The 26,640-nt window shown below is 44.4% G+C and overlaps 1 protein-coding gene across 3 annotated transcripts; it reads right to left on the bottom strand.

Annotated features, from left to right (window-relative positions):
* Positions 1 to 2,475: 2,475 nt before the first annotated feature.
* On the bottom strand, positions 2,476 to 26,434 carry LOC107374152 (pleckstrin homology domain-containing family G member 4B). Of its 3 annotated transcripts, XM_070551276.1 has the most exons (13): positions 26,197 to 26,434; positions 25,987 to 26,125; positions 25,796 to 25,918; positions 25,542 to 25,706; positions 22,375 to 23,174; positions 22,036 to 22,285; positions 11,982 to 12,071; positions 11,628 to 11,852; positions 11,285 to 11,455; positions 10,784 to 10,961; positions 10,243 to 10,359; positions 2,844 to 3,134; positions 2,476 to 2,685 (listed from the first exon to the last, which is right to left on the bottom strand). In XM_070551276.1, exons 1-13 carry the CDS (start codon positions 26,301 to 26,303, stop codon positions 2,492 to 2,494), a joined length of 2,850 nt encoding a protein of 949 aa, XP_070407377.1. In that variant the 5' UTR covers positions 26,304 to 26,434; the 3' UTR covers positions 2,476 to 2,491. The 3 variants fall into 3 exon arrangements, with proteins under 3 accessions (XP_070407377.1, XP_070407378.1, XP_070407379.1); XM_070551277.1 differs by lacking the exon at positions 11,982 to 12,071; XM_070551278.1 differs by lacking the exon at positions 11,982 to 12,071 and having other exon boundaries at positions 11,628 to 11,729.
* Between the last annotated feature and the right edge of the window lie 206 nt (positions 26,435 to 26,640).

Raw genomic sequence — 26,640 nt, 5'->3', positions numbered from 1 at the left:
CCTACACGGGTGTTACTGTGTACAGGGGCAGCTGTGTGGAGCTGAAAATAATGAACTTCAAGATGTTACAGCCTCAAACAGTCAGACTCCAAACTCCACTATGGCCAAGACCAAAGAGCTTTCGAAGGACACCAGGAAAAGAATTGTAGACCTGCACCAGACTGGGAAGAGTGAATCTACAATAGAGCTCCGGGAGTTGACGTCACTTCTCCCGGCATGCAACAGTTCAAATCGAAACGGCGCCATATTGGCATGCAGAAGCCGGCAGCTGGACTATTTGTTATTGTCAGAAAACTCAATCAAACGGGAAATATGGTAGATTCCTGTTGTGCCCCAGGATGCAGAACAGACGCGGACGACATAAGGAATGAGCCATCTACAGGATTCCCCAAGATCCGGAGCGCCGCAAACGTTGGATCATTGTAATAAAACGCGCTAGTGACCGGGCTAAAATGAAACTGTGGGATCCCGAGAGTAAAGGTTTTCGCTTATGCAGCGACCACTTCATATCAGGTACTTAAACCAACGTTTCCTCAACTGTGTATGGTATTTATTTTAAATGCTTTTATTACGATTCTTAGTGGGCTTCCTAAACTTATTTTGGTGTGGCTTTTTCTGTCTTATTACTCATAGCAACAAGTAAACATCACGTAAAACGTTTCCTCGTGAGTTCTGCGTGCTGCCGTTTCCGTGTTTTATGATCACAGCAATTAACCGGCTAAGCTGTATTTAATTTTTAAGCAATGGTCAATTGTCAGATCACACATAAAAAGCACTTTGGATTGCTATTATCTGTCTCACCGAGACTACTTACGTGTAAATCTGTTATTTGTCCGTCCATCCATCCATTTTCATCCGCGTATCCGGAGTCGGGTTGCGGGGGCAGTAGCGTGACTTCCCTCTCCCCAGCCGCCGGAGCCAGCTCCTCCGGGTAAATCCCAAGGGGTTCCCCGGTCAGGTCCGGTGTTGTGCCGGTAAGAAGTCCACTCCGACAGCTTCTGGCGTTTTTAAAAAGTATCCCAGGGGCACGGTAAGGGTCGGAGATGTTTAGTCTATTTAATTTCTGACTATATAAAACAATTTCTTCTGTTTTAAAGTGTGAAGTAAACTCCGACGAAGTAAAATCCAAGCGGATCCCGTTCATGTCCATGGTTACATCCGTGTTTGTTTACCTTTTTTGCATGCCAAAATGGCGTCCACTAACTGAGAGTCACGTGGTTTCCGGAGCTCTATGGGCAAGCAGCTTGGTGTGAAAAAATCAACTGTGGGAGCAATCATCAGAAAACGGAAGACATACAAGATCACTGATAATCTCCCTCGATCTGGGGCTCCACGCAAGATCTCATCCCGTGGTGTCAAAATGATCATGAGAACGATGAGCAAGAATCCCAGAACCACACGGGGGGACCTGGTGAATGACCTGCAGAGAGCTGGGACCACAGTAACAAAGGTCACCATCAGTAACACACTACAATGGCAGGGACTCAAATCCTGCAGTGCCAGACGTGTTCCGCTGCTGAAGCCAGTGCATGTCCCGGCCCGTCTGAAGTTTGCCAGAGAGCACATGGATGATACAGCAGAGGATTGGGAGAATGTCATGTGGTCAGATGAAACCAAAGTAGAACTTTTTGGTATAAACTCAACTCGTCCTGTTTGGAGGAAGAAGAATACTGAGTTGCATCCCAAGAACACCATACCTACTGTGAAGCATGGGGGTGGGAACATCATGCTTTGGGGCTGTTTTTCTGCTAAGGGGACAGGACGACTGATCCGTGTTAAGGACAAAATGAATGGGGCCATGTATCGTGAGATTCTGAGCCAAAACCTCCTTCCATCAGTGAGAGCTTTGAAGATGAAACGTGGCTGGGTCTTCCAACACGACAATGATCCCAAACACACTGCCCGGGCAACAAAGGAGAGGAGACATGCCAGGAGCCTCTCCGGCCCTCCGTCATATCAACTCTGCCTGTTCTCTGCTCCACAGTCAGTTTTATTGAAGGACAGGGAAAAATGACACAGAACCATGCATCACTGTTCAAAGTTAACCACACTTCTATGGCGGGACCTGCTAAAGTTACAGAGTTGTCTGCTGAAAGCCAAAAGCTGACTCTTAATTTATGACACAGCCGGCACATATGATTACTTAAAGAGGAGCATTTAAAACAGTAATACGTCAAAATAACTAACATACATTAATTTTTATAGTTGTAGCTAGTAAATAGTACTTCTAATGCAGCTCAAATGATGGAAGTTGCGTTGACAGGAAAAAAAAACAATGTTGGGAGGAGCTGTTAGACTCTGGTGTTTTAACAAAGACATGTTTTATGGTTTAACCACACCTAACAACAATACGCAGAAAAAGAACATAGATCCAACAACAAACAGAATCCCGTGATTACATTTTAAAGATTATAGAGGAAAGATCTCAGAAAAGCAAAAGATTAAATTAAATGTATCACTAATAAAACCATCAAATCCAATGTTGTGTTTATTACATGACAGTGTGCCCTGTGATTAGAGCTCCTCCTGAAGAGGAGACACAGGAAGGAGGTGTGGAGGAGCAGGAGGAGGACTCGTGGTTGTAAGAGTCCATGATAATGCCAGTTTGGTCAGGAATGGTGAGAACACTCCAGCCTGATACACTCTCACTGGAGCTAAACTGGGAGGTCTCTGAATTCCCAGTCACTGAAACAAAAACAGAGAAAAAATAAATAACAGGAAAGGTTAAAGGTCATCACTGTCATGTATCAAGTTGTTTAGCGCCTCCCAGTGGCTGTGCCAAGAAAGACAATCTGAATTTAAAAAAATAAATGTTTTATATTTCCGATAAAGAATGCACTGACTTATAGAGGACTGGCTGCAGGTGGTGTCCTGCTCCAGCTCATCTTCCTCAATGCAGTCGTAAGGCCGCTGGATGAAAGACTCAGTTCTGCACATCAGGAATGGGTCTGTGTACTGGTGGGAGGGTGAGGAGGGTGAGGAGTACAGGTGCAGATTGAGCAAGCCCAGGAGAGAGGAGGATGGCTGGCTGCTGGAGTAGGATGTGCTACTGGTGGAGATGGTGGAGTGGGGCCTCTTGAACGCAGTGCAGTGATCAAAGGATGACACAGCAATGGACGCCATCGTAGGAGATTCTGCAAAGGGAAAGAAGGTAAAAATAAATAGCCACAGATTAAACTGTCTTAGGCCCTGTCCACACCTAGCCGGGTATCTGCCAAAATGAAGATGGCCAAATGTGCGTACATGGCACATGCATGCTGTAGCGTTATGAATATGCCATTTCTGCCCTTAACAGCTGCCCTTTGACACAGTGACAGTGTGCATGAATTGCCAAGGTCGTGCGCTTGCTTCTGATGTTTACATTCCAGCAAAGAAGACAGAAGAAGGACGAAGAACGCTTTTCATTAGTTAATCAAAGAACTTTATTTTTAATAAAGCTAATCAAAACAACTGTTGGTCAATAATAATCAGGTGACCGATCTGTGAAATCACAATGTTATGATTTATGTGTTTAATGAACAACAGGACTTTGGGCTAACTAAGCTAGACATCCTGATCCACATAAGGTAAACACATGACACATTGCTCCCTCATCCAATCAGAACTTCCTTTCTGATGTGTGGCAGAGCTCTGTGGTGTTTAGTTAATCTGTCCACTCCGATTGGCTAAGAATCATAAACAACTAAGCTTAATAAAACAGAACAACGCCATTTTAATTCAGTTCCACCGCAAGTTTCAACGTAGTTCCAACGTGAGTTCAACCAGCTCTCAAATCCATCTGATGTCCATCATCGCTAAGTGAAGTACAGACTGGCCAGCTGTATTTTCTACTTTTAAGCTGAGGACTGTCAAGCTGGAAAATTCTGTCGTTTTATCAACAAGACGACGGTTCCTTCAGAATAAAAGCTGAACTCTATGACCCAATAAAGGGGGGGGGGGGTCTCTACGTGACGCTGAAATCTGCCGTTGTACCGAGAGACGATCCACAGACTGGTTTGTCGTGCTGCCGACGCTGTTTCACCAGTTCCAGCGCAAGGAGGGACGAGGACCTGGCATCCGGATCTAACACAGAGGTCCGGTACGGTACGTAGATCGGCATAGATGGCGTCTCATGTCTTCCTCCTGAAATCCATCGTCATTAGTTAAACAAAACAACATCTTGCCCTCAGACTCGCCTCGGTCAGATGGAGATTCTGAACTGACACACACACACCAACACTTCAGCTCACATTCATCTGCATCCATCATTAGAGAGTTAGTCCTGGTAATTGTTTCGAATAATTATAAAATAAATATTCTTAAACGTCCCATCTCTCTCTCTCTTTTCTTGTCTCTAACTCAATACAAGGTGTTTGAATAAAATTCCCTGTAGTAAAAACAACCTCTTTTGATTCTAAGTGCCCGGTCCAAAGATTAATATCTGGACCTTAATAAAGTGTAAGAATATACCAACTATATTCCGCTACAATGCACACACACAGTGTGCCTCTGATTGCCATGAGACAGGAAGGGTGTGTGTTGCAGAGCACCTCCAATTGCTGTGAAAGCAGGAAGAGGGGTGGCAGTGCACAAAATGCATGGGGCAATTACAGTGGTGTGAAAAACTATCTGCCCCCTTCCTGATTTCTTATTCTTTTGCATGTTTGTCACACAAAATGTTTCAGATCATCAAACACATTTAACCATTACTCAAAGATAACACAAGTAAACAGAAAATGCACTTTTGAAATGACGGTTTTTGTTATTTAGGGAGAGAACTAAATCCAAACCTACATTGCCCTGTGTGAAAAAGTAATTGCCCCCCTTGTTAAAAAATAACCCAACTGTGGTGTTCCACAACTGAGTTCAACTTCCGTAGCCACACCCACGCCTGATTACTGCCACACCTGTTTCAATCAAGACATCACTTAAATATGAGCTGCCTGACACACAGACGTAGACCAAAAGCACCTCAAAAGCTAGACATCATGCCAAGATCCAAAGTAATTCAAGAACAAATGAGAACAAAAGTAATTGAGATCTATCAGTCTGGTAAAGGCTATAAAGGCATTTCTAAAGCTTTGGGACTCCAGCGAACCACTTCTCTTCCTGGCCCTCGCAGAGTACAGACGCTTCTCTTTTTGCTCCCTTATCTTTTTTTCCCAAGGCTCTTTGTCCTGTCTGCACACAGAGCGCTTCTCTGCATTTCTTCTGAGAAACCCCATTTTAAACCATAGATTTGATAAATTGGTCATGCATCGCGATTGATAAGATTTTTCCAACAATGACAATGGAGAAGGGGGCTCTCACATGCCCACAGGGGACACACCCGGCGGGGTATATGCTGGATTCCTGGAGGGAGTGGAAGATCGTATGCCTCTCCCAGCTGTCCATTGAGAACGTCGAAGACGTGTGGATATTTGGCCTGATGATCACTGGATTTCTCCTGATTGGAGTGAGAGGATATCTGGTTTTCTGGAAATTTGGGAAGATGGGAGCGATTGGAGGGCGACCCGCACCCACGGAAAGCACCGTCCATGTGGAAACCTCACAGACTGGGACGTTACTCGAGGTGAATCGTAAGCTGGACAATGTTCTAGCTGCGATACCAGTATTAGTGTGCAAAATGGAGGTCATCTCGGAGAGGGTCATCAGACGGTATGGACAAGTTTAAAATCCCAAACTGGCTTCACTGAAGGACTGGAATGATCAGTTTAAAGACTGAAGGCAGAGAGGAAAATTATCTCTGCCTGACCCAAACAAAGTCTTGTTATCCGAATCTGACGCCAGAGCAGCCTCGAGATGCTAACAACAAACCCCCACGAATGAATGCAGACAGATGCTGTGAAACCCCCCCCCCCCCCCCCCCCCCCCCCGCCTTCGGATTGGGGGACTTCAGCCCTGCGAGGTCATCAACCTGCAGGAGTCAATGTGTCAATGTGCTCTACGCTTCTCCTGAGATCTCCCTCCCACCTGTGGCTACAGTGGCTGAGCGCCGTAGATGGCTGCTCTCGCTGGGGGAAACAGGATCCCAGCCCCCCCTGCCTTCCTATAGGAGTCTCATGTTATGTTGTCTGAAGTCTGTTGCATATCTATTTGAGGTGTTTTTTTGCAGAGCAAAGCTGCCCTCCCTGGTGGGAGAGTAGCTATGAAGTGCCCTTTTTTCCCTTCTCCCGAGTCAATTCCTCATGTTACCCTCTTATAAAGTTAAAGTTAACTTATCTCTACTAAGGTAGCGCGACTCTGGGTTGCGAATGACCACAGTCACCAATTCTTGTCATGTGTCTTGCCCATGTATGTCTGATCTCTGAATTGTGTGTACTGAAACTTTAATTTCCCTCTGGGATGAATAAAGTATCTTTGATTTGATTTGATTGATTTGATTATCCACAAATGGCAACAACATGGAACAGTGGTAAACCTTCCCAGGAGTGGGCAGCCGACCAAAATTACCCCAAGAGCGCAGAGACAACTCATCCGAGAGGTCACAAAAGACCCCAGGACAACTTCTAAAGAGCTGCAGGCCTCACTTGTCTCACTTAAGGTCAAAGTTCACGACTCCACCATGAGAAAGAGACTGGGCTAAAATGGCCTGCATGGCAGATTTCCAAGACACAAACCACTGTTAAGCAAAAAGAACATTAGGGCTCGTCTCAGTTTTGCTAAGAAACATCTCAATGATTGCCAAGACTTTTGGGGAAATACCTCGTGGACTGATGAGACAAAAGTTTAACTGTTTGGAAGGCAAATGTCCCGTTACAGCTGGCGTAGAAGTAACACAGCATTTCAGACAAAGAGCATCATACAACAGTAAAATATGGTGGTGGTAGTGTGATGGTCTGGGGATGTTTTGCTGATTCAGGAACTGGAAGGCTTGCTGTGATAAATGGAACCATGAATTCTACTGTCTACCAAAACAACCTGAAGGAGAACGTCCGGCCATCTGTTGGTCAACTAAAGCTGAAGCCATCTTGGGTGCTGCAGCAGGACAATGACCCAAAACACACCAGCAAATCCACCTCTGAATGGCTGAAGAACAACAAAATGAAGACTTTGGAGTGGCCTAGTCAAAGTCCTGACCTGAATCCTGTTGAGATGCTATGGCATGACCTTAAAAAGGCGGTTCATGCTAGAAAACCCTCAAACAAAGCTGAATTACAACAATTCTGCAAAGATGAGTGGGCCAAAATTCCTCCAGAGCGCCGTAAAAGACTCGTAGCAAGTTATCGCAAACGCTTGATTGCAGTTATTGCTGCTAAGGGAGGCCCAACCAGTTATTAGGTTCAGGGGCAATTACTTTTTCACACAGGGCAATGTAGGTTTGGATTTAGTTCTCTCCCTAAATAATAAAAACCATCATTTCAAAAGTGCATTTTGTGTTTACTTGTGTTATCTTTGAGTAACGGTTACATGTGTTTGATGATCTGAAACATTTTGTGTGACAAACATGCAAAAGAATAAGAAATCAGGAAGGAGGCAGATAGTTTTTCACACCACTGTATAACGTTAACCTTATAGGATGGTAAGTATTGGTGGGGACTGAAAGAAGACAAAAGAAAAACAAACAGTGCTACAGAAAGGTGAGATAATTAGTCAAAACAGGACAGGCACCAAGATTTGGACACATTTTAAGTACAGTGACAATTAAAGTGACAATATGTATTTTTTACTGTTAATCTCTGTAAATATCCACCAAAATGTATTAAATGATGCCCAGTTGTTAAAAAATATTGGCGGCTTCATAGTGTAAGAAATTGGGGGTTAATATAGTTGCTTTTAAGCTTAATATATTACCTCTACTTATGACCAATAAGCTGTGATATTCTATATAAATATAGAATATCAACCTTATTAGTCTTTGAATGTTTAATCAAAATATTCTAGGATTCTTTACTTCTTTAGTGACCATAACACACTTCGTATCAATTCAGGCAGTCAGGTTTATAAAAGGTACGAAATAAACGAGACAAGTTAAATAAGACGACTGTGATGGATGAACCTAAGTGGAGGGAATGTGATGTATGGTGATTGAATGGTGTGTTTTTATCAGAACCTTGTGTCTAGAAGAAGCTGAGTTCTGGGTGTGAAAAGAATTTGGTCTGCATTAAACTATGACGTTGGTTCATATCAAAACGGCATCAGACGCAATTTATGTCATGCCTACGTACCCGTTCCTGGAGACCCCGTTTGGATCCGAGATGTCAAGGAGTCGGTGACCCCACATGCACGTGGCTCGTAGGAAAACCTCAATGCAACCAAGTCAGTCCTAGGATGTCTCCCGAGTCACAACAGATAGATGAAATCGTTTGCGTCTAGAACAGTTGTTTCTGAATAGCTGAAGGAACCGTTTTGCTGTGTCAGCTGTAGCTTGTAGCAGCGTTAACAGCTTGTCAAGAGGTGCGGTGGTTGGAGTTTTCCCCCGGTGGCCAGTCCGGAGTTCTGCTCAAACTAACAGAATGCTGAATCCCTCCACAAGTGATCCTGTTTTAATATTCTCATATTATGATTTACTTGGCCAATCGGAACGTGCCATGTTAAGAGGTGTTAACAAACAAACCTCAGAACATCACGCCTTCTTTCAGACAGAAGGTGCTCTGATTTGTGGATAAGAAAATATCTATGTGCACAAAATTACTTTAACTTTATCTTATGAACATTAATGATTCACTTGTTAAACCAAACATTACTGATCATTGTAATATTAAAATTCATTTCAACCTCATTAACTTAGGCACAGATTAATGAAAACATTTTATTTAACCATATTGTTCATTTCATTTCATGATTAATTAACTCATGAGCTGAAAATGTTCACTTTTATTCAGAGGCAGGAGGAGTCCGGTAGGAGCGAGAAGGGGAAGCTTAGGCCTTGAAACGGAAACAGTTTGTGACAATATGTTATCATGTGTTCCGAGCTGCAGAGAGGCCCGGACTCCAGCTGATGGAATGGCAGGATCTGGCAGATTAAAGGCAACAAATGTAGACTCCTGTCTCCATATGACCAGATACTGAAGAGGTCAAACTGTACATGAAAAATTGACCACTTCTGGACACTACAGTAACATACGTGGCCGTTCACACTATGACTGAAATGCGACATCAAACTCTCCAGTGTGAACGCTGTGTGGCACCAAAGCGATCCGCATGCGCAGAAGACAAGAAGTCACACTCAGTGGAGCCGAAACCAGGAGCGGCGGAGTTGTGATGTAATCCTGATCCTGTGGTTAAATTGTCAGTGAAACATTTCACACCTGTTCCATTTGGGCTGGAAACTGTTTTAAAAACTGTAAACTATTTTGCTCCTTGCTCCCACCGTCTCCCTGAATTGTTATTCACCGAAAATGTTCTGGTAATAATTCATTCATGGAGAATCCCCCTCTCACGGAGACCCCCGTCCCTTCATGGAGACAGAGACCGGTGAGACGCTTCACTCCAGCTGCACCTCCACCTCTCGTTCACATTATTTGTTGTATTTTAATTCCTAACCTTGAAACAGACGTTATAAAAAATCAGATATGGCTCGCATGTGGGGAAAAAGCGGATTTAATGTGCTTTTGCCTGCAGTGTGAACGTAGCCTAAGTTTCTGGGCAACGCCATATTAGACGCCATGTTTCCTTCTATGGGAACCTTTGAGGACAAAATGCATTTAATGATTTGTAAAAAGTAGTCCCAAAATTTCAGCATTCATAAATGTTGTTTTACACATTCACCTCTTCACTCGTTGCCAGTGATGAAAGGGAGTCTGATGTGCTTGTCAGTTTGCTGAAGTTTGCACTCCCCGGGGCTTTTTGACCCTACGGGGGACTCCGTTGGTAAGGACTTACTCCAACATATAAATACAGCTTGCTTGCAATGATTTATGTATCTAATGCCCCCTATCGCCAGGAAAAAATACACACTGTCACTTTAAAAGCAGAGTTTGGAATTTGCAAAGAGAAAATATTGTATCCAACAGGCAGTGTTAATAATTATTCAACCTACAGAGCTTGTTTTTGTCATTTAAAATGTGTTTTGTAGCACTCTGCTTCATGTTGAATAAATCAAGTTATTTAAATAATAAACATTTGATGTAATGTATATTAGTAATTCAAGTTAGGCACAGTTTTGTATATTTATTGATAATAAATGAATTTAAGAAACAAAAAATGTGAGGAGTTGTTTCGGAGCCGAAAGAGCTGGTTCCTATTCTGTGAGCTAAGAAAAAGTTCCCATCGCTACTGAAAATAAAACTATTTAGAGAGTAACAAAGAAGAACTGTGCACCTGTTCCTTTCATGATGTAGTCAATGGCTCTGTCACTAATAGCTGTCTCAGTGGGTTTGATGTCCATGAAAGGTGTGCTTCCCATCCCCATGGAAACCATTTCCTGCATTTGCAGCTCTGGATATACAAAGAATGAAATTACGTTATTATAAAGCATTTGTACTACTTAGGAAATAAACAACAAAGAACCCAAAGATTCCCAGCAGACAAGGTACCATCTTCTCCTGAAGCTTACAGTTTAGCATCAGACTGTAAACCGTGACCTGCTGTGAAATTCAACAACTGTCAAACAGAAACAAAACTGACGTGTTGAGCCGAGCTGAAGAACACCCTCTAAATGTGCATCCATTAGCTGTGCATGATCTTTCTAAAATAGCTAAAAGAGCTGAGGCTATGGATGCAATTAACAACCCCCTGCAGGTCTTATATCAGTTGTTTACTTTCTGCTCTCTGCCCCAGTGGCTTCCATTTCACCTGTCAGCAACAGATTCCCAGAACTCTGCTTTTTCATGTGACTCCATCATCTGACACATTGACCTACCTCTTTTTATGAGGGCTTGCCTCCACAGAATCTTTCCAATAATAGCCGTCCACACAGCCTTGGCATCTGCAGAGCTAGCTTGTAGTATAAAGGTGTCCTGGTGCTTTCTCCTGCGGAACCAGATCTCAAAACGAAGGCCACTGTCGCCAACATTTTCTGTCATACCAATGTCTGCTGTCTGTGCAGAATAAACAGACAAGCTTAACTTAAATCACCCACCCGTTCACACACGTTTTCACACGCTGGTGATGATGAGCTACAATGCAGCCACAGCTGCCCTGGGGAGCACTGACACAGGCACCACCGGTCACTCCGACCAACAGCAGCAGGCAATGTGGGTTAAGTGTCTTGCCCAAGGACACAACAGCCGAATTCTCGGGAGAGAGCCGGGATCAAATCTACAACCTTCCAATTACTGGACAACCCGCTCCACCTCCTGAGCTACTGCTTCCTTATGAGAAATAATAAATAAATAATGATAAATAAAGCAGGAATACTTACTTTAAAGGACTGTTTGTATATGTAAATGTCATATCCTCCCTCTGTCTTCTTGGTCTTGCTGAAGAGGATGAGGTCTTCAAACAAGAAGATGTGGCGGAGGTATTTCCTGCGTCCACACCAAACGATAAACTCATCCTGACAGTGGAGCTGACCTTGCTCTTTCAGGTTCACCTGGAGAGGAACCATGGCCACCCACATGTGTCAGAACAAACAGACTAATTTCTCACCTCACTCTACTGTAAACACAAGATGACTTCAATTTTAAAAATAATTCTAGTGAACTCCGTGCTCCCTCACTGTCACACTAAGCATTACATTAAGACTCTTGTGTTGTTTTAATTACGTCACAGCTCTGAATAGCGTCCATAGCCAACAGGTCGTTGCCATGACGAAGCTGAAACTTGACCATCTCTTCTGCAGTTTGGAGGTCCCTCAGCTCCTGCTCCTGGAAATGACGGCATTCCTTTATCAAATCTTTGAGTAGCAGCGCATATTTACTCATCCTTTGAATGGGCTTCAACAAATAGGATGCCAAGTCCATCTTGTCTCCGAGTTCCATCTGCTTATTCTTGAAAGACAAAAACACAGTGAATATTGTTTAATAATTCTATTTCTTTCATTTTTCTCATGTTTGCATCTAATATCTTGACCCTGGTTACTATGAGACTAATGTAACCAGAGTAGTTTCCAAACATACCTTAAAGAATTTGTTACCATGGCTACTGAGCAGAACATCTGACTGAGGTTTGTTCTTGCTATATAGGGCGTACATTCCAAACTGATCCTCCTGCACACCAAATTAATGAGTTACAACACTGACTAATGTAGAAAGTATGCTAACACTTCATTACGGTTTGGAAAACATGCCGAATGACTCTGCTTTTTAATGTTTGTACATTCACAAGATGACCCACCAGATATTCAGTCTGATTCCTACAGAGGACTGAAATACATATCCATACAAACAGCAATGGAGAAATGAGGAAAAAAGGAACAAAAAACTATATATTTCACCATATTAATTTGAAGGTGTGGTTAATTTGTGTAATCAACACATTTGCAATGGTCTCTAATAGGAATGAATTCTGGGGATGGTCTGATCACGTCTTTTTGATCCCGATCCGATCCATTTGATTTGAGTATCGGCTAATACCGAGTCCCGATCTAATAATTTTCAGGAAAGCATTGAAATAGTTGGAAACACATCCAAGTTGTCCTTTAAGTTTCACTTTCACTTATTTAGGAAGTGCAGTGATTAAAAGTTCATATTATGAATATATTTAAAAGTAGCAGTATTGCTCTTATTTCAATCAGATTTCAATCAATCAGAAAGACATCACATTAGTAAAAAAAAGAGAGAGAGAGAAATAGCATAAAAGCAACAAAAAGAAAAACACTGATATAAACTATTTACAAAGCAGGTAAAATACAAAAGCCAATGTCAGTGGCGTTGGGAGACAGCTTAGTGTGGCGGAGGTGGCACAGGAGTTAAGCGCTCGCCCCGTAATCGGAAGGTTGCAGGTTCGAGCCCCGCTCAGTTTGTCGCTGTCGTTGTGTCCTTGGGCAAGACACTTAACCCACGTTGCCTGCTGGTGGTGGTCGGAGGGACCGGTGGCGCCTGTGCTCGGCAGCCTCGCCTCTGTCAGTGCGCCCCAGAGCAGCTGTGGCTACATCGTAGCTCATCACCACCAGCGTGTGAATGGGTGAATGACTGGTTGTGTTGTAAAGCGGCTTGGGGGGTTCCAGGACTCGAGAAGGCGCTATATCAAATACAGGCCATTTACCATAAGAAAAAATTAGTTTTCAAGCAAAACACCTGGAGAGATGGAGCTTGCTTTACTGTTAAGCCGGGCGTACACTGTGCGACTTTTTCACTTTTTTGAGCCGATTTTCCACTCGTGCGAGAATCCACGAGGTCGGGGCGAGTTTCGCGCCAAGCGTCGTGTAGTGTACAGGGGGTTACGAGAGGCGATTAACACCACGTGACCAGCTACCGATCAGCAGTCGTGAGCTCGCATGGACTTCTGGCGTATTTAATATTCCCTCGTGAGGATGTCGCACTGTTGAAGCGGTGCTGCGAGCAGCAGCGACCCAAAAAGTATCAGAACCGCTCACGGCGCATGCGCAATCCTGCATCAACACCGCTCGCACGCTATTTCCCTAATAACACACGCTGTTCGTTTTTATTTCTACACGTTTTTTTAACTCACAAAGATTGTCAAGAAAGCGTGTTTGTCGTGTTCATGTCAAATTAAACTGATCACAAAACACAGATTTATTGTCTTTATTTCGTTTTCCTCATCCAACCCCCATAAATCCCTGTGTGTCCTCCTGCAGCACTCCCGAAGGACAGCAGGCAAGAAAAGACAAAAAAGTCTGACGTGTTGAGTAAAAACTGCTATTTTTAACATATTTTTAGGGCCGACGTGTTGCTACCAGACGTACAGTGTGAGCAGTCAGGTCCTATCCGAGAACTGGGTCGTGCAGTGTGAGTGCATGACTCGTGAGATCTGCCCTGCGAGAAAGTCGTACAGTTTGAGCTGAAGCTGAGTGCCACGAGTGAAAAAGTCGCACAGTGTACGACCGGCTTTAGATGGAGCTCATTCCAAATGGTTGGTGCTCTTACCGAGAAGGCCTGGTCCCCCCTTGATCTCAGTTTAGAGAGCGGGACTTCCAGCTACTCATGCCCAGCAGAGCGAAGGGCCTGAGAGGAGAAATGCCTGTGCAACAATGCTGCTAGATATGGTGGAGCAGCGCTCTGCAGTGCCCTGAACACATAGAGGAGGATCTTGAATCTTGCCCGAAAGTACACCGGGAGCCAGTGCAGAGAATCTAGCACTGGGGTAATGTGACCCCTCCCTGGTAAGTGTTTTGAACAAGTTGGAGCCGAGCAGTTTCAGCCTGACTCATCATAAAATGTAGTCGAGGCGGGACATGATAAAAGTGAGTACCACGGTTTCCAAATGGACTTCTGGCAAGAGAGGCTTTATCATAGAGAGCCGTCTCAAATAGAAAAAGAACGCCTGAACAGCCATGTTTATTTGCACATCAAACTTAAGGGCTAGGTCTATGGGGATTACCTTCCATTACAGTCCAAGGGAACCGGTCCTAGATCGCGGCTGCATTTCCGGTTCTCACACAGCCAACGCAGGGCCTTTTCTTTGTGTCTATGTATACACCGCCCCCTAGTGTACTAAATGCAAAGTGCGATGAGGTCAGACTGGGTTCAGAAGAGCGAGGCGGACACTGACGTCACTCTCCCGGCCGCTCGGGATAGCCAACTCAGTTTGAACTATGAAACGCTTTATGAAGGGCGAGCATGAAAAAGAAAAAGCAGTTTCCCTTTCTCTATCCTTTTCATTAAGTCACAGTTTTTTTATTTTATTTTTTTTATCTTACCTTATTTTTCTTATTTTTTACTATGGATATCGTCGGTACTGGTGCCTGTACATAGAGCAGCCAGACACTTTGCTACCTTCAAAACCCGGACAACGATATCCAAGAGGAGCTGCGGGAAACGCTACGAGAACTCGGCTTGCTCCGCGCACCAGGCCTCCGCGCACCAGGCCTCCGTGCACCAGGCCTCCAGGCCTCCAGGCCTCCGCGCACCAGGCCTCGATGCCTCATCGATGCCTCATCGCTGCCTGATGCTGGCGTCCGGAGGAGGGGACATCGGAAGCGATGCTCGAGGAAGCGTAAGCGCGGCAAGCGGGCGGGAATGTGTCACAGGCTAAAAACAAACCCTAGCCGGCCGGCTCTCCCGTCCATCATCTTGTTCAATGTCTGCTCCCTGGATAATAAACTGGACTACATCCGACTCCAGCAGGCTACGCAGCGTGAGGCCAGAGACTGCTGTGTCTATATTTTCACGGAGACATGGCTCAGCGACAGAGTACCGGACGCCGCTATTCAGCTGGACGGGATGGCCTCGTTTCGAGCTGACAGAAACGTAGCTCTGTGCGGCAAGACTCGCGGTGGCGGCCTGAGTGTTTACGTCAACGAGAAATGGTGCAAGAACGCTCTGCTAGCTTCTCGCTATTGCTCACCGCTGGTGGAGTTTGTGACTGTCAGATGCAGACCATTTTATTTACCACGGGAATTCACCACTGTTTTCATTATCGGAGTGTACATTCCACCTGGCGCTAACACTAAGGAAGCGTTAGGAGAACTGTACACAAACATCAGCGAACTGCAAAACACACACCCAGATGACTGTTCATTGTTGCTGGAGATTTCAACCATGCAAATCTCAAATCAGTGCTTCCTAGATTCCATCAGTATGTGGACTTTGCAACGAGAGGGGTAAACACGCTGGATTTGGTTTACACAAACATCCCCGGCGCATATCGGGCAGAGCCCCGCCCCCACCTTGGCTACTCAGACCACATCTCTGTCATGCTAATTCCAGCATACAGACCACTCGTCAAGCGAGCAAAACCGGTTCTGAGGAAGGCGAAAACCTGGCCGGCAGGAGCCACCTCTGCTCTTCAAGACTGTTTTGAGTGCACTGACTGGAACATGTTTAGGGAGGCTGCAACTTACGGCGACTCTACTGACTTGGAGGAGTACACGTCATCGGTGTCGAGCTACATCAGCAAATGCATCGATGACGTCACTGTCTCCAAGACCATCATCTCACGACCCAACCAGAAACCGTGGATTACTGCGGAAGTGCGCACACTTTTGAGAACCAGAGACTCTGCCTTCAAAGCGGGAGATAAGGTGGCGCTTAGCAGAGCTAGAAATGAACTATCTCGGGCCATTAGAGAGGCGAAGCGCGCACACGCCCAGAGGATCCACAAGCACTTCATGGACAGCGGCGACACACGGCGAATGTGGCAGGGCCTACAAGCCATCACCAACTACAGGACGACAACACCTGCCTGTGATGGTGACGGCTCCCTCCCTGATGCGCTGAACAACTTCTACGCTCGGTTCGACAGGCAGAACGACGTGGCAGCAAGGAAGTCAATCCCTCCTCCGGACGACCAGGTGTTGTGTCTCACTACAGCAGAGGTGAGGAAAACTCTACGCAGAGTCAATCCACGTAAAGCTGCTGGTCCAGACAACATCCCGGGCAGAGTGCTAAAGGAATGTGCTGAACAGCTGGCGGATGTTCTCACCGACATCTTCAACATCTCTCTGAGCAGTGCCGTTGTTCCCACATGCTTTAAGGCCGCCACCATCGTCCCAGTGCCCAAGAAATCTTCTGTGTCCTGTCTCAACGACTACCGTCCTGTTGCACTTACACCCACCATCATGAAGTGCTTCGAGCGGCTAGTCATGACAGACATCAAGACCCTGTTGCCCCCCTCACTGGACCCACTGCAATTTGCATACCGCCATAACCGCTCAACAGATGACGCCATTTCCACTGCACTCCATCTTGCCCTCACACACCTGGACAAGAAGGACACACATGTTCGAATGCTGTACATAGATTTCAGCTCAGCATTCAACACGATCATCCCCTAGCAACTGATCGGAAAACTGAGCATGTTGGGCCTGAACACCTCCCTCTGCAACTGGATCCTGGACTTTCTGACTGGAAGGCCTCAGTCAGTACGGATCGGGAACTGCACCTCCAGCACCACCACACTAAGCACGGGGGCCCCACAAGGCTGTGTGCTCAGTCCTCTGCTGTTCACACTGCTGACTCATGACTGTGTAGCAACACACAGTTCAAATTACATCATTAAGTTCGCTGATGACACAACCTTGGTGGGTCTCATCAGCAAGAACGACGAGTCAGCATACAGAGATGAAGTGCAGAGGTTAACAAACTGGTGTAAGGTCAACAACCTGTCTCTGAATGTTGACAAGACAAAAGAGATGGTTGTTGACTTCAGGAGGATACGGAGTGACCACTCACCACTGAGCATCAACGGCTCCTCTGTGGAGATCGTCAACAACATCAAATTCCTGGGAGTTCACCTGGACAAAGACCTCACCTGGTCCCTCAACACCAGCTTCCTGTACAAGAAATCCCAACAGCGTCTCTTCTTTCTGAGAAGACTGAGAAAGGCCCAGCTTCCACCAACGATGCTAACCACCTTCTACAGAGGAACTATTGAGAGCATCCTGAGCTGCTGTATCACTGCCTGGTTTGGGAACTGTGCAATCTCTGACCGCAAAACCCTACAGCGGATAGTGAAAACAGCAGAGAAGATCATAGGAGTCTCCCTCCCCTCAATCAAGGACATCTACACCACACGCTGCATCCGCAAAGCCACCAGCATTGTGGCTGACTGGTCACACCCCTCTCACACACTCTTCACACTCCTGCCATCTGGAAGAAGGTACCGAAGCATTCGAGCACTCACATCCAGACTGTGCAACAGCTTCTTCCCACGGGCCATTCGTCTCCTCAACGAAAAGGGACTGGACTGATAAACGCATGCATGCACATACACTCACACACACACACGCACGCACACAAACACGCGAACACACTCATGTTCTGTCCTTAATCAGATAGTTTATTTTTCTTATATTTTTTCATGTTGTAAATTTATGTTGCATGTAGCACCTTGGTCCTGGAGGAACGTTGTTTCGCCTCACTGTATACAAACCGTATATGGCTGAAGTGACAATAAAGTTGATTGATTGATTGATTGATTGAGAATAGGCAGTGATGAAGAACAAAATTAAAAAGCAGTTTAGAGGATTGCTTTTTCTTTTAAATTGTTAGTCACACTTAGCAGTTGTAAAATGAAAATGCATTTCTGCATTTTCATTTTCAAATTTGACGTTTCTAATAGAATTTTGCTACACATTTGTTGGAGTGTTATTTGAAAATGAAATCTTAAATATTTTTTTCTTTATATATTTTTTAAGTCACAGAATAAGCAATGATGAAGAATAAAATGAATTAAAGCTGCAAGCAGCGTCGTTCGGCCCTCGCAGCTCCGCGCCGCTCCGGCCTGGCCGGCAGCCCGGGGCACCAGGCTACATCTGCGAAACAGAAACGTCGACCACCCCGACACCAGAAACTGCTAACGGTCACCTTGTCCGCACCTCACCCTGACTCAGCATCCCCTTTGAGCCCACCATTATATTTTATGTCTCACCACTAGGGAATCCTCTATCTTTACCACACTGGTGGTGTGATGACAGTGACCAACTTTAATGATATTCTGACCATGTTTTTTAAAGTTATCGAAGGATAACATTATCTAGGGGGCGCTGTGACCAACTACAGAAAAGTCCCATTGAGGTCAGCTTTGGTGACATTATATAACATTCACCAACCGTTTGGGCCTCATTGGCTAAAGGGCATGATTGTTCATTGCCATGTTCAGTCTCGGGCAGATCAGAGGCTGTTTGTGGAAGTTACAGTCAAACGTAAGGTCACGACGTCACGCCATGTTTCGCCATGGCATCAAAGCCCCTCCCTATCTGGAAAGCTATCAAATCTGAATGGTTATTACAGCATCATGAACACAGTGCATGACCTTAGTGTCATTTTGACTAAATTAGAGGGGACAAATATGGGCATTTCACCATAAAACAATAGACTTCCTGCAGTCAGGGGGTGGGGCTTAGAAAATGTCAGCTGTCCACATTGTCATTGTCTTGAAATGTGGTCAATGATCACACAGACAAAGTTTGATATGGATCTGATCATGCACATGGGAGTTAATAAGTCAAATGATGTAATGGCGAAAGGTCAAAGTTTGAGGCTTAGCCACACCCACACCTTTCAACTTTTGAAAAATCTGATGGTTGAATTTTTTCCCCTATGTCTTAAGAGTATATAGCAGAAGTTTGAAGGTGATTGGTGAAAAGGACAACGGGGCATCATTCTCCAAGCAACGTGTTAGAAAACCACCAAATTGAGTACTTGGACCAAAATGGCCGACTTCCTGTGTGTCTTTGCGCTTGGCTCCAAGAGACTTTTTTGTAGGTCTTGAGACAACACATTAGTGTACCAAATTTCGTAATCCTCAGTCAAAGCATGGCTTGGGGCTGACAGTTTTAATGGCTCTAGCAGACGCCATTTAAGAAAATAGGCCACGCCTACAAACTTCCTCTATCTATTTCTCTTGGGGGTCAGACTAGGATCACTCACCAGAAGTTTTGTAGCGATATCACGAAAACTGAAGAAATGAGAGGCAAACGTATTTCCATGGAGTGATGGCGATTTTCGCCATGCTCCCAAAGCCCCGCCTTTTTTTGAAACCTGCCAGTACTGGATACCAAGTGACCTCAAGTTGTCTACTGCTATTTGCCAGAGATTCCTGGTGATTGGGTAAAAGGAGTCCAGTAGGGAGCTGTGAAAAATAGTGGTGTGGCGACAGGTCAAATGTTGAGGCTTAACCACGCCCACACCTTTCAACGGTTGAATTTTCCCCCCTATGTCTTAAAAGTATGTAGCACAAGTTTGAAGGAGATTGGTGAAAAGGGCGACGGAGCATCACTCTCCAAACAACGTGTGTGAAAACCACTAAATCGCGTACTTGGACCAAAATGGCCGACTTCCTGTAAGACTTTGCGCTTGGCTCCAAGATACTTTTTTGAAGGTCCTGAGACACCACATAAGTGTACCAAATTTCGTGATCCTCAGTCAAAGCATGGCTTGGGGCTATTAGTTTAAATGGTCCTAGGGTGCGCTATTTCAGAAAATAGGCCACGCCCACACATTTCAGCTATCTATGTCTCTTAGGGGTCAGATTAGGATCACTCACCAGAGGTTTCGTAGCGATATCACGATAACTGAACAAATGAGAGGCAAACGTATTTCTATGGCGTGATGGCGATTTTCGCCATGCTCCCAAAGCCCCGCCTTTTTTTGAAACCTGCCAGTACTGGATACCAAGTGACCTCACGTTGTCTACTACTATTTGTCAGAGATTCTTGCTGATTAGGTAAAAGGAGTCCAGTAGGGAGCTGTGAAAAAAAGAGTGGCGTGGCGACAGGTCAAAGTTTGAGGCTTAGCCACGCCCACACCTTTCAACTTTTGAAAAATCCGACAGTTGAATTTTTTCCCCTATGTCTTAAGAGTATATAGCACAAGTTTGAAGGAGATTGGTGAAAAGGACGACGGAACATCACTCTCCAAACAACGTGTGCGAAAACCACTGAATCGCGTACTTGGACCAAAATGGCCGACTTCCTGTGCGACTTTGCACTTGGCTCCAAGAGACTTTTTTGTAGGTCCTGAGACTCCACATTAGTGTACCAAATTTCGTAATCCTCAGTCAAAGCATGGCTTGGGGCTGACAGTTTAAATGGTCCAAGGGGGCGCTATTTCAGAAAATAGGCCACGCCCACCAGATGTTCACATCAGATTCTTTGGGGGGCCGGACTAGGATCCCTCACAAGAAGTTTTGTGACGATATCTTTAGAAATGACAAAATGGGAGACAAATGTAAGGCCACGGCGGTATGCCTGACTTCGCCGCGCCGCCACAGCCCCGCCCTCTGCCGAAAACTCCCATAAAGTGACGCCAAGCAACGCCCACTTGTCTTGAGTCACCAGCTACAAATTTGTGGTGATTAAGTGAAATGGTGCAATTTGGGACCTTTCACAGTAAAACTTGACCTTTTTGGTCCTGAGGGGGCGGGGCTTGTGTGATGTCATCAATCGACGCTTCAATTTACTTTGTGGGTGAATGATGAATGACCACAGAAAGTTTGGTAACTCTATTCCATTCAGTTATGAAGTTATAGCAATTTAAATTTTTTTGGCGAGTAGTCAAACTTCGAGGCCTGGCCCCGCCCCTTCATCATATACGAAAACTCAGAATCCTTGTCTCATTTTGTTTGCGCATCCCTTCTGAGCAATTTTACACAATCTTTGAGACGATCGTGTGAAAAATGATGGAGCAATCCAATCAGAAACGGACCCTAAAAACGGCAAAAATGACAATAAATCGCCATTTCAACCCAAAATGGCCGACTTCCTGTTTGATATTGACTATGGTTGAGTACTACAAGTGTACCAAATTTCATAACTGTACGATAAACTAAGCTTTATGGAGAGGGGTATTTTTCACCTTCTAGGGGGCGCTGTTCAGCCATTTTCTTTGCGATTTTTTTGGGACCTTTAAAATATCAAATTTTTCACCAGGTCTGACAAGTTCGCAAAATATTGTGAGTTTTGGGGTATGATAAGGTCCCCAAAAAGCTGTTCAAAGGGGGCACGGAAAAACAAAAAATGAAAGAATAGTAATAATCAGAGCAAAAACAAGAGGCCTTCGTAGCGCTTTCGCTGCTCGGGCCTAAAAAGCAGTTTGGAAGATTGCTTAGTCATTTTAAGTCAAATTTGGCGGTTCTAATATGAAAATGACCTAGGGATCAAACAAAGCTGTGGGCATTTTTGTATTCCTTTTAATCCGTTTAATTTATTTTTAAATTCCTTTTAAATTGATTGTGTGTGTGTGTGTGTGTGTGTGTGTGTGTGTGTGTGTGTGTGTGTGTGTGTGTGTGTGTGTGTGTGTGTGTGTGTGTGTGTGTGTGTGTGAGCCTTGATAGTGCTTTATGGACTGTGCTGACATTTATCTGCAAATGAAAGTCCTAATGGATAAATATAGTGAATTTGATTTCATTCAGCCTGCATGAAAAACTCAGAGTGACCAATTAAAATCTAAAATAATAATTAGAAATGTTTTTTCAGTGAATCAGAGCTTTAAAACTGATTTTGTTATATGCATTTTTGCATGAATCTGAATGAAAACAGAACAAAATAAAAATAAATGGTTAACTTTTTTGAGTCCTGTGTCAGAGCACTTTTTCAGGTCAGGGACTCACATGTTGCAGAAAACAGCTGCTGATGGACAGTGGTGAGTCAGCGCTCGCCTCCAGCTCCTTCAGGAAGAACTGGCTGTGAAAGTCCCACAGCTTCTCCATATTCCCATAAATGATGCTCTGCTTCCCACGTAGGTCTTGAGGCAAGTCCAGGCGCTCCATCTCTGGGAGGTAGTGCTTGATGACGTAGCTGAGAGAGCGAACATACTCCCTCTCAGTGGAAATCATTTCATCCATGATGTGCTGAACTTTACTGGGGAAAACGAAAAGTGAACAAGGAGTGAGACTGATTATATTTACAGACTTGCATAGTCCCAAGAGCACAGCTGATGATGTCCTCACCTGCTCTGTTTTGTACCATCTCCATAGCTCCGTCTGTTATATGTCCTGGAAGGTGGGGGCATGCTGCGGCTGCGTCCCAATGCTGAACTCATCCCATCGGCCCTTTGCAGCTTCTTCTCTGCAGACACATTACTGGCCACCTCCAGACCTTTGATGTGGGCCCCTTCGTAGCCATGAATGTAGCTGACATCTGAGTGGCTACTGCCCCTTGGGACCAGCTCGACGCTCATAGTCTTCTTCATGATCTTTTTCATTGGCTGCTTGTGGAGTCGCATAGTTTTGGAGTAGATGGGCTCCAAATGACAGGAGAGAGCTGAGTCAATGGTGCAGTTGCTGTCCGTGTCATCATATGTGGATGAGCTCTGTCCCAGTTTGTTTTCACCATCAGGAGAGAAGGGAAATTGCAATGATGCTGAACTAGACTGAACTAGACTTTCTTCAAAAGTCAGAGGTGTGATGACCCCAGGTATGCACCGATTACCTCCACAATGTTCTGGGATAACAATCCAACTCTCTGCGGTGTTCAAAGCATCCACTTCAGCTCGAGCTACAATTTCCTCCAGCTGCTGTTTGGTCTGCTGGCATTTGTGCCAAACAGAATTCCACTGCTGCAGCTCCTGAGGACTTTCCAGTGAAAGGACCGTGTTTTTGAGCGTACTGAAGTTGTCCATGGAGAACTTAGATGCCTCAGTGCAGCAATGCTGCAGAATCTGATCTGCGGTGGTTGAAGTTATTTCATCTGAGCTGTCCAGACTCAGCTGACGGAAGTATTTCTGACAGTGCTCCGTCCACTGGCTCGCCTGAAGATGTGAGAGACTTTTTGAACTTACCATACTCATACATTCATGACTTCAGGGATGCTGTGTATTAGAGGTTGACCGACATTGTTTTCTATTGCTGACCCCGACGCTGATATGTTGAGATCATGGTCAGCCGATGGCCCAGATGTGCTGCAGATTTTTTGTAACTGTACACTGACAGTTGTGAAGGTATGCACATGCATGCACACTTGTACAGATATAAATGTTAAAATGGTGTAGGCATGCTTGTGTATTGATATTAATTTTTAAAAACGACTATTCAATGCAGCTTAGAACATGTACAGGTGCTGGCCAGTAAATTAGAATATCATCAAAAGGTTGAAAATATTTCAGTAATTCCATTCAAAACGTGAAACTTGTACATTATATTCATGCAATGCACACAGACCAATGTATTTCCGATGTTTATTACGTTTAATTTTGATATTTATAGGTGACAACCAATGAAAACATCAAATCTGGTATCTCAGAAAATTAGAATATTCTAAAGGCCAATGAAAAAATGTTTGTTTCTCTAATGTTGGCCAACTGAAAAGAATGAACATGAAAAGAATGTGCATGTATAGCACTCAATACTTAGTCGGGGCTCCTTTTGCCTCAATAACTGCAGTAATGCGGCGTGGCATGGACTCGATCAGTCTGTGGCACTGCTCAGGTGTTATGAGAGCCCAGGTTGCTCTGATAGTCGTCTTCAGCTCCTCTGCATTGTTGGGTCTAGCGTATTGCATCCTCCGCTTCACAATACCCCATAGATTTTCTATGGGGTTAAGGTCAGGCGAGTTTGCTGGCCAATCAAGGACAGGGATACCATGGTCCTTGAACCAGGTGCTGGTGGTTTTGGCACTGTGTGCAGGTGCCAAGTCCTGTTGAAAGGTGAAGTCTGCATCCCCATAAAGTTGGTCAGCAGCAGGAAGCATGAAGTGCTCTAAAACTTCCTGGTAGACGGCTGCATTGACCCTGGACCTCAGGAAACAGAGTGGGCCAACACCGGCAGATGACATGGCACCCCACACCATCACTGACGGTGGAAACTTTACACTGGACCTCATGCAACGTGGATTCTGTGCTTCTCCGCTCTTCCTCCAGACTCTGGGTCCTTGATTTCCAAAGGAAATGCAGAACTTGCTTTCATCAGAAAACATAACTTTGGACCACTCAGCATCAGTCCAGTCCTTTTTGTCCTTGGCCCAGGCGAGACGCTTCTTGCGCTGTTTCATGTTCAAGAGTGGCTTGACACACGGAATGCGACACCTGAATCCCATGTCTTTCATGAGTCTCCTCGTGGTGGTTCTTGAAGCGCTGACTCCAGCTGCAGTCCACTCTTTGTGGATCTCCCCCACATTTTTGAATGGGTTTGTCGTCACAATTCTCTGCAGGGTGCGGTTATCCCTAGAGCTTGTACACTTTTTTCTACCACATTTTTTCCGTCCCTTCGCCTGTCTGTTAATGTGCTTGGACACAGAGCTCTGCGAACAGCCAGCTTCTTTAGCAATCACCTTTTGTGTCTTGCCCTCCTTGTGCAAGGTGTCAATGATTGTCTTTTGGACAGCTGTTAAGTCAGAAGTCTTCCCCATGATTGTGGTGCCTTCAAAACAAGACTGAGGGACCTTTTAAAGGCCTTTGCAGGTGTTTTGAGTAAATCAGCTGATTAGAGTGGCAGCAGGTGTCTTCTATATTCAGCCTTTTCAGAATATTCTAATTTTTTGAGATACCAAATTTGGAGTTTTCATTAGTTGTCACTTATGAATATCAAATTTAAATGTAATGAACATTGGAAATACATTGGTCTGTGTGCATTGCATGAATATAATGTACAAGTTTCACGTTTTGAATGGAATTACTGAAATATTTTCAACCTTTTGATGATATTCTAATTTACTGGCCAGCACCTGTAATGGGTTACTGGGACAGGACTGGATAAACCATTGGTTCTTCCTCCTCCCTTTTTGAACGCCTTCTGTTTTAATTTACAAATCTTTTTGTTTGAACTTTATGTTTTTAAATGTTTTTATCCAGTATTTGAAGTGTTGTAACTTTAAGCATTTAAAATAAATGAAAGGAAATTTAGCAGCTCTAGTGATGTGTGTAGTCTGTGAACCGCCTTGAGAGAGTCCCTCCTAACTTGTTTGAATTGCTGTTTTGTGAAAGAAGCTAATATTTATCTAAACCAAGTTAGATAATAACGTACTGAAACCATAAATACCTGATTTCTGTTAGTGTTACTCGAAATAGAATTATGGCATTTTCCTTCCATGACAGACACAATAAAATCTGTTAGATTTCTCCAACATAACAAATGCAAATAAGTTTTCCAGGATGCCTCACAGAACCCTGCCTGATACTTACAGAATCATAGAATTCATACAGATTTGTCAGGATCTCCAGCTTAGCCTTCCTCTCCTCCACACTGCTTAGAATGAAACTCAGATGTTGTTTGAAATCCAGTAGAGCACAACCTGGGAGGCACTCTGAAGACTCTTTCATCAGTTGTAGACCAAGTTTCTGCTGGTGCTGTCAGAAAGATGAACACAAACAGTCTTTTTAAAAATTTGCACGTAAAGTCAAACCTGATGTGGAAATATTTTTGCAGAATTCTTTACCATTGACTCCTCCAGAAACTGGTCCAAGTTCTCTTTCATCTCCTTAATTTTGCTCAAAGACAGACTCTTTGTTTCCAGAGGTATGAGCTGCTTCTCTGCTGCCACACTAAACCAGTGTTTTATCTGGAAGGAAAAGGAGTTGGTTAGGTTGGTATTATATTAGAGGCTGAACCAGGATGTGAATTTGCCACCTGCTGTGTTTGCTCCTCAAATGTAAGCACCTCCTGCAGCATTTCTAACTGTTTCTGTGACTTGTTGGATAAGATCACGAGTGTGTGAACCTCTTCATCAACCTGGTTGTACAGACTGTTCAGCATGTCGATGGTGTCCCTGAAAAGTCCAAACTTAAGTTGAGTCCAAATATTAATCATAATAGGTTATGTATTGCTCTTCAGATGTACCTGCAGTTTTCATTCTTAATTGTCTCCTCCTTCCTGATTCGAGCGAGTTGTGTTCCTCCCTCCAGACGCAGCCGGTTCAGACAAGGGTCCTCCAGCACACACTTCATCAGATGCTTCTGCTTTTCTAACGCCTCATACACCTCCTGAGTTGACACACATAACCCAAGGCTTTAGTCTTTAGGTCCAAGCACAATATCTAGACAAGATTTTAAATTATGAACATATTGGTAATCAGCTAGTAACTCTGCACTGTAAAAAAAACTGTTAAAATTTAACCAGTAATATTAGTGTAACAGTTTGCACTCAGTTTAAAAAAAATGTAACCACAGCTTTATTGGTAAATGGCCTGTATTTGCTATAGTGCCTTCGAGGAACCCCCCTCCAAGGCGCTTCACAACACAATCACCTATTCACACATGCATTCATATGCTGGTGGGGATGAGC

Source organism: Nothobranchius furzeri, chromosome 5 (genome assembly GCF_043380555.1).
Source record: "Nothobranchius furzeri strain GRZ-AD chromosome 5, NfurGRZ-RIMD1, whole genome shotgun sequence".
In the NCBI taxonomy this organism is placed as follows: domain Eukaryota; kingdom Metazoa; phylum Chordata; class Actinopteri; order Cyprinodontiformes; family Nothobranchiidae; genus Nothobranchius; species Nothobranchius furzeri.
The sequence above is the reverse complement of the archived record's forward strand: the minus strand, read 5'-3'. Positions and strand labels throughout refer to the sequence as shown.

Excerpts from the sequence above, each read along its gene's own strand:
- LOC107374152 (XM_070551276.1), bottom strand. The coding sequence starts at position 26,303 with ATGAAGTGTGTGCTGGAGGACCCTTGTCTGAACCGGCTGCGTCTGGAG. Across the intron at positions 22,286-22,374 it reads GATGGTACAAAACAGAGCAG|TAAAGTTCAGCACATCATGG; the intron begins GTGAGGACATCA and ends CGTTTTCCCCAG. Across the intron at positions 10,962-11,284 it reads TATACAAACAGTCCTTTAAA|ACAGCAGACATTGGTATGAC; the intron begins GTAAGTATTCCT and ends TATTCTGCACAG.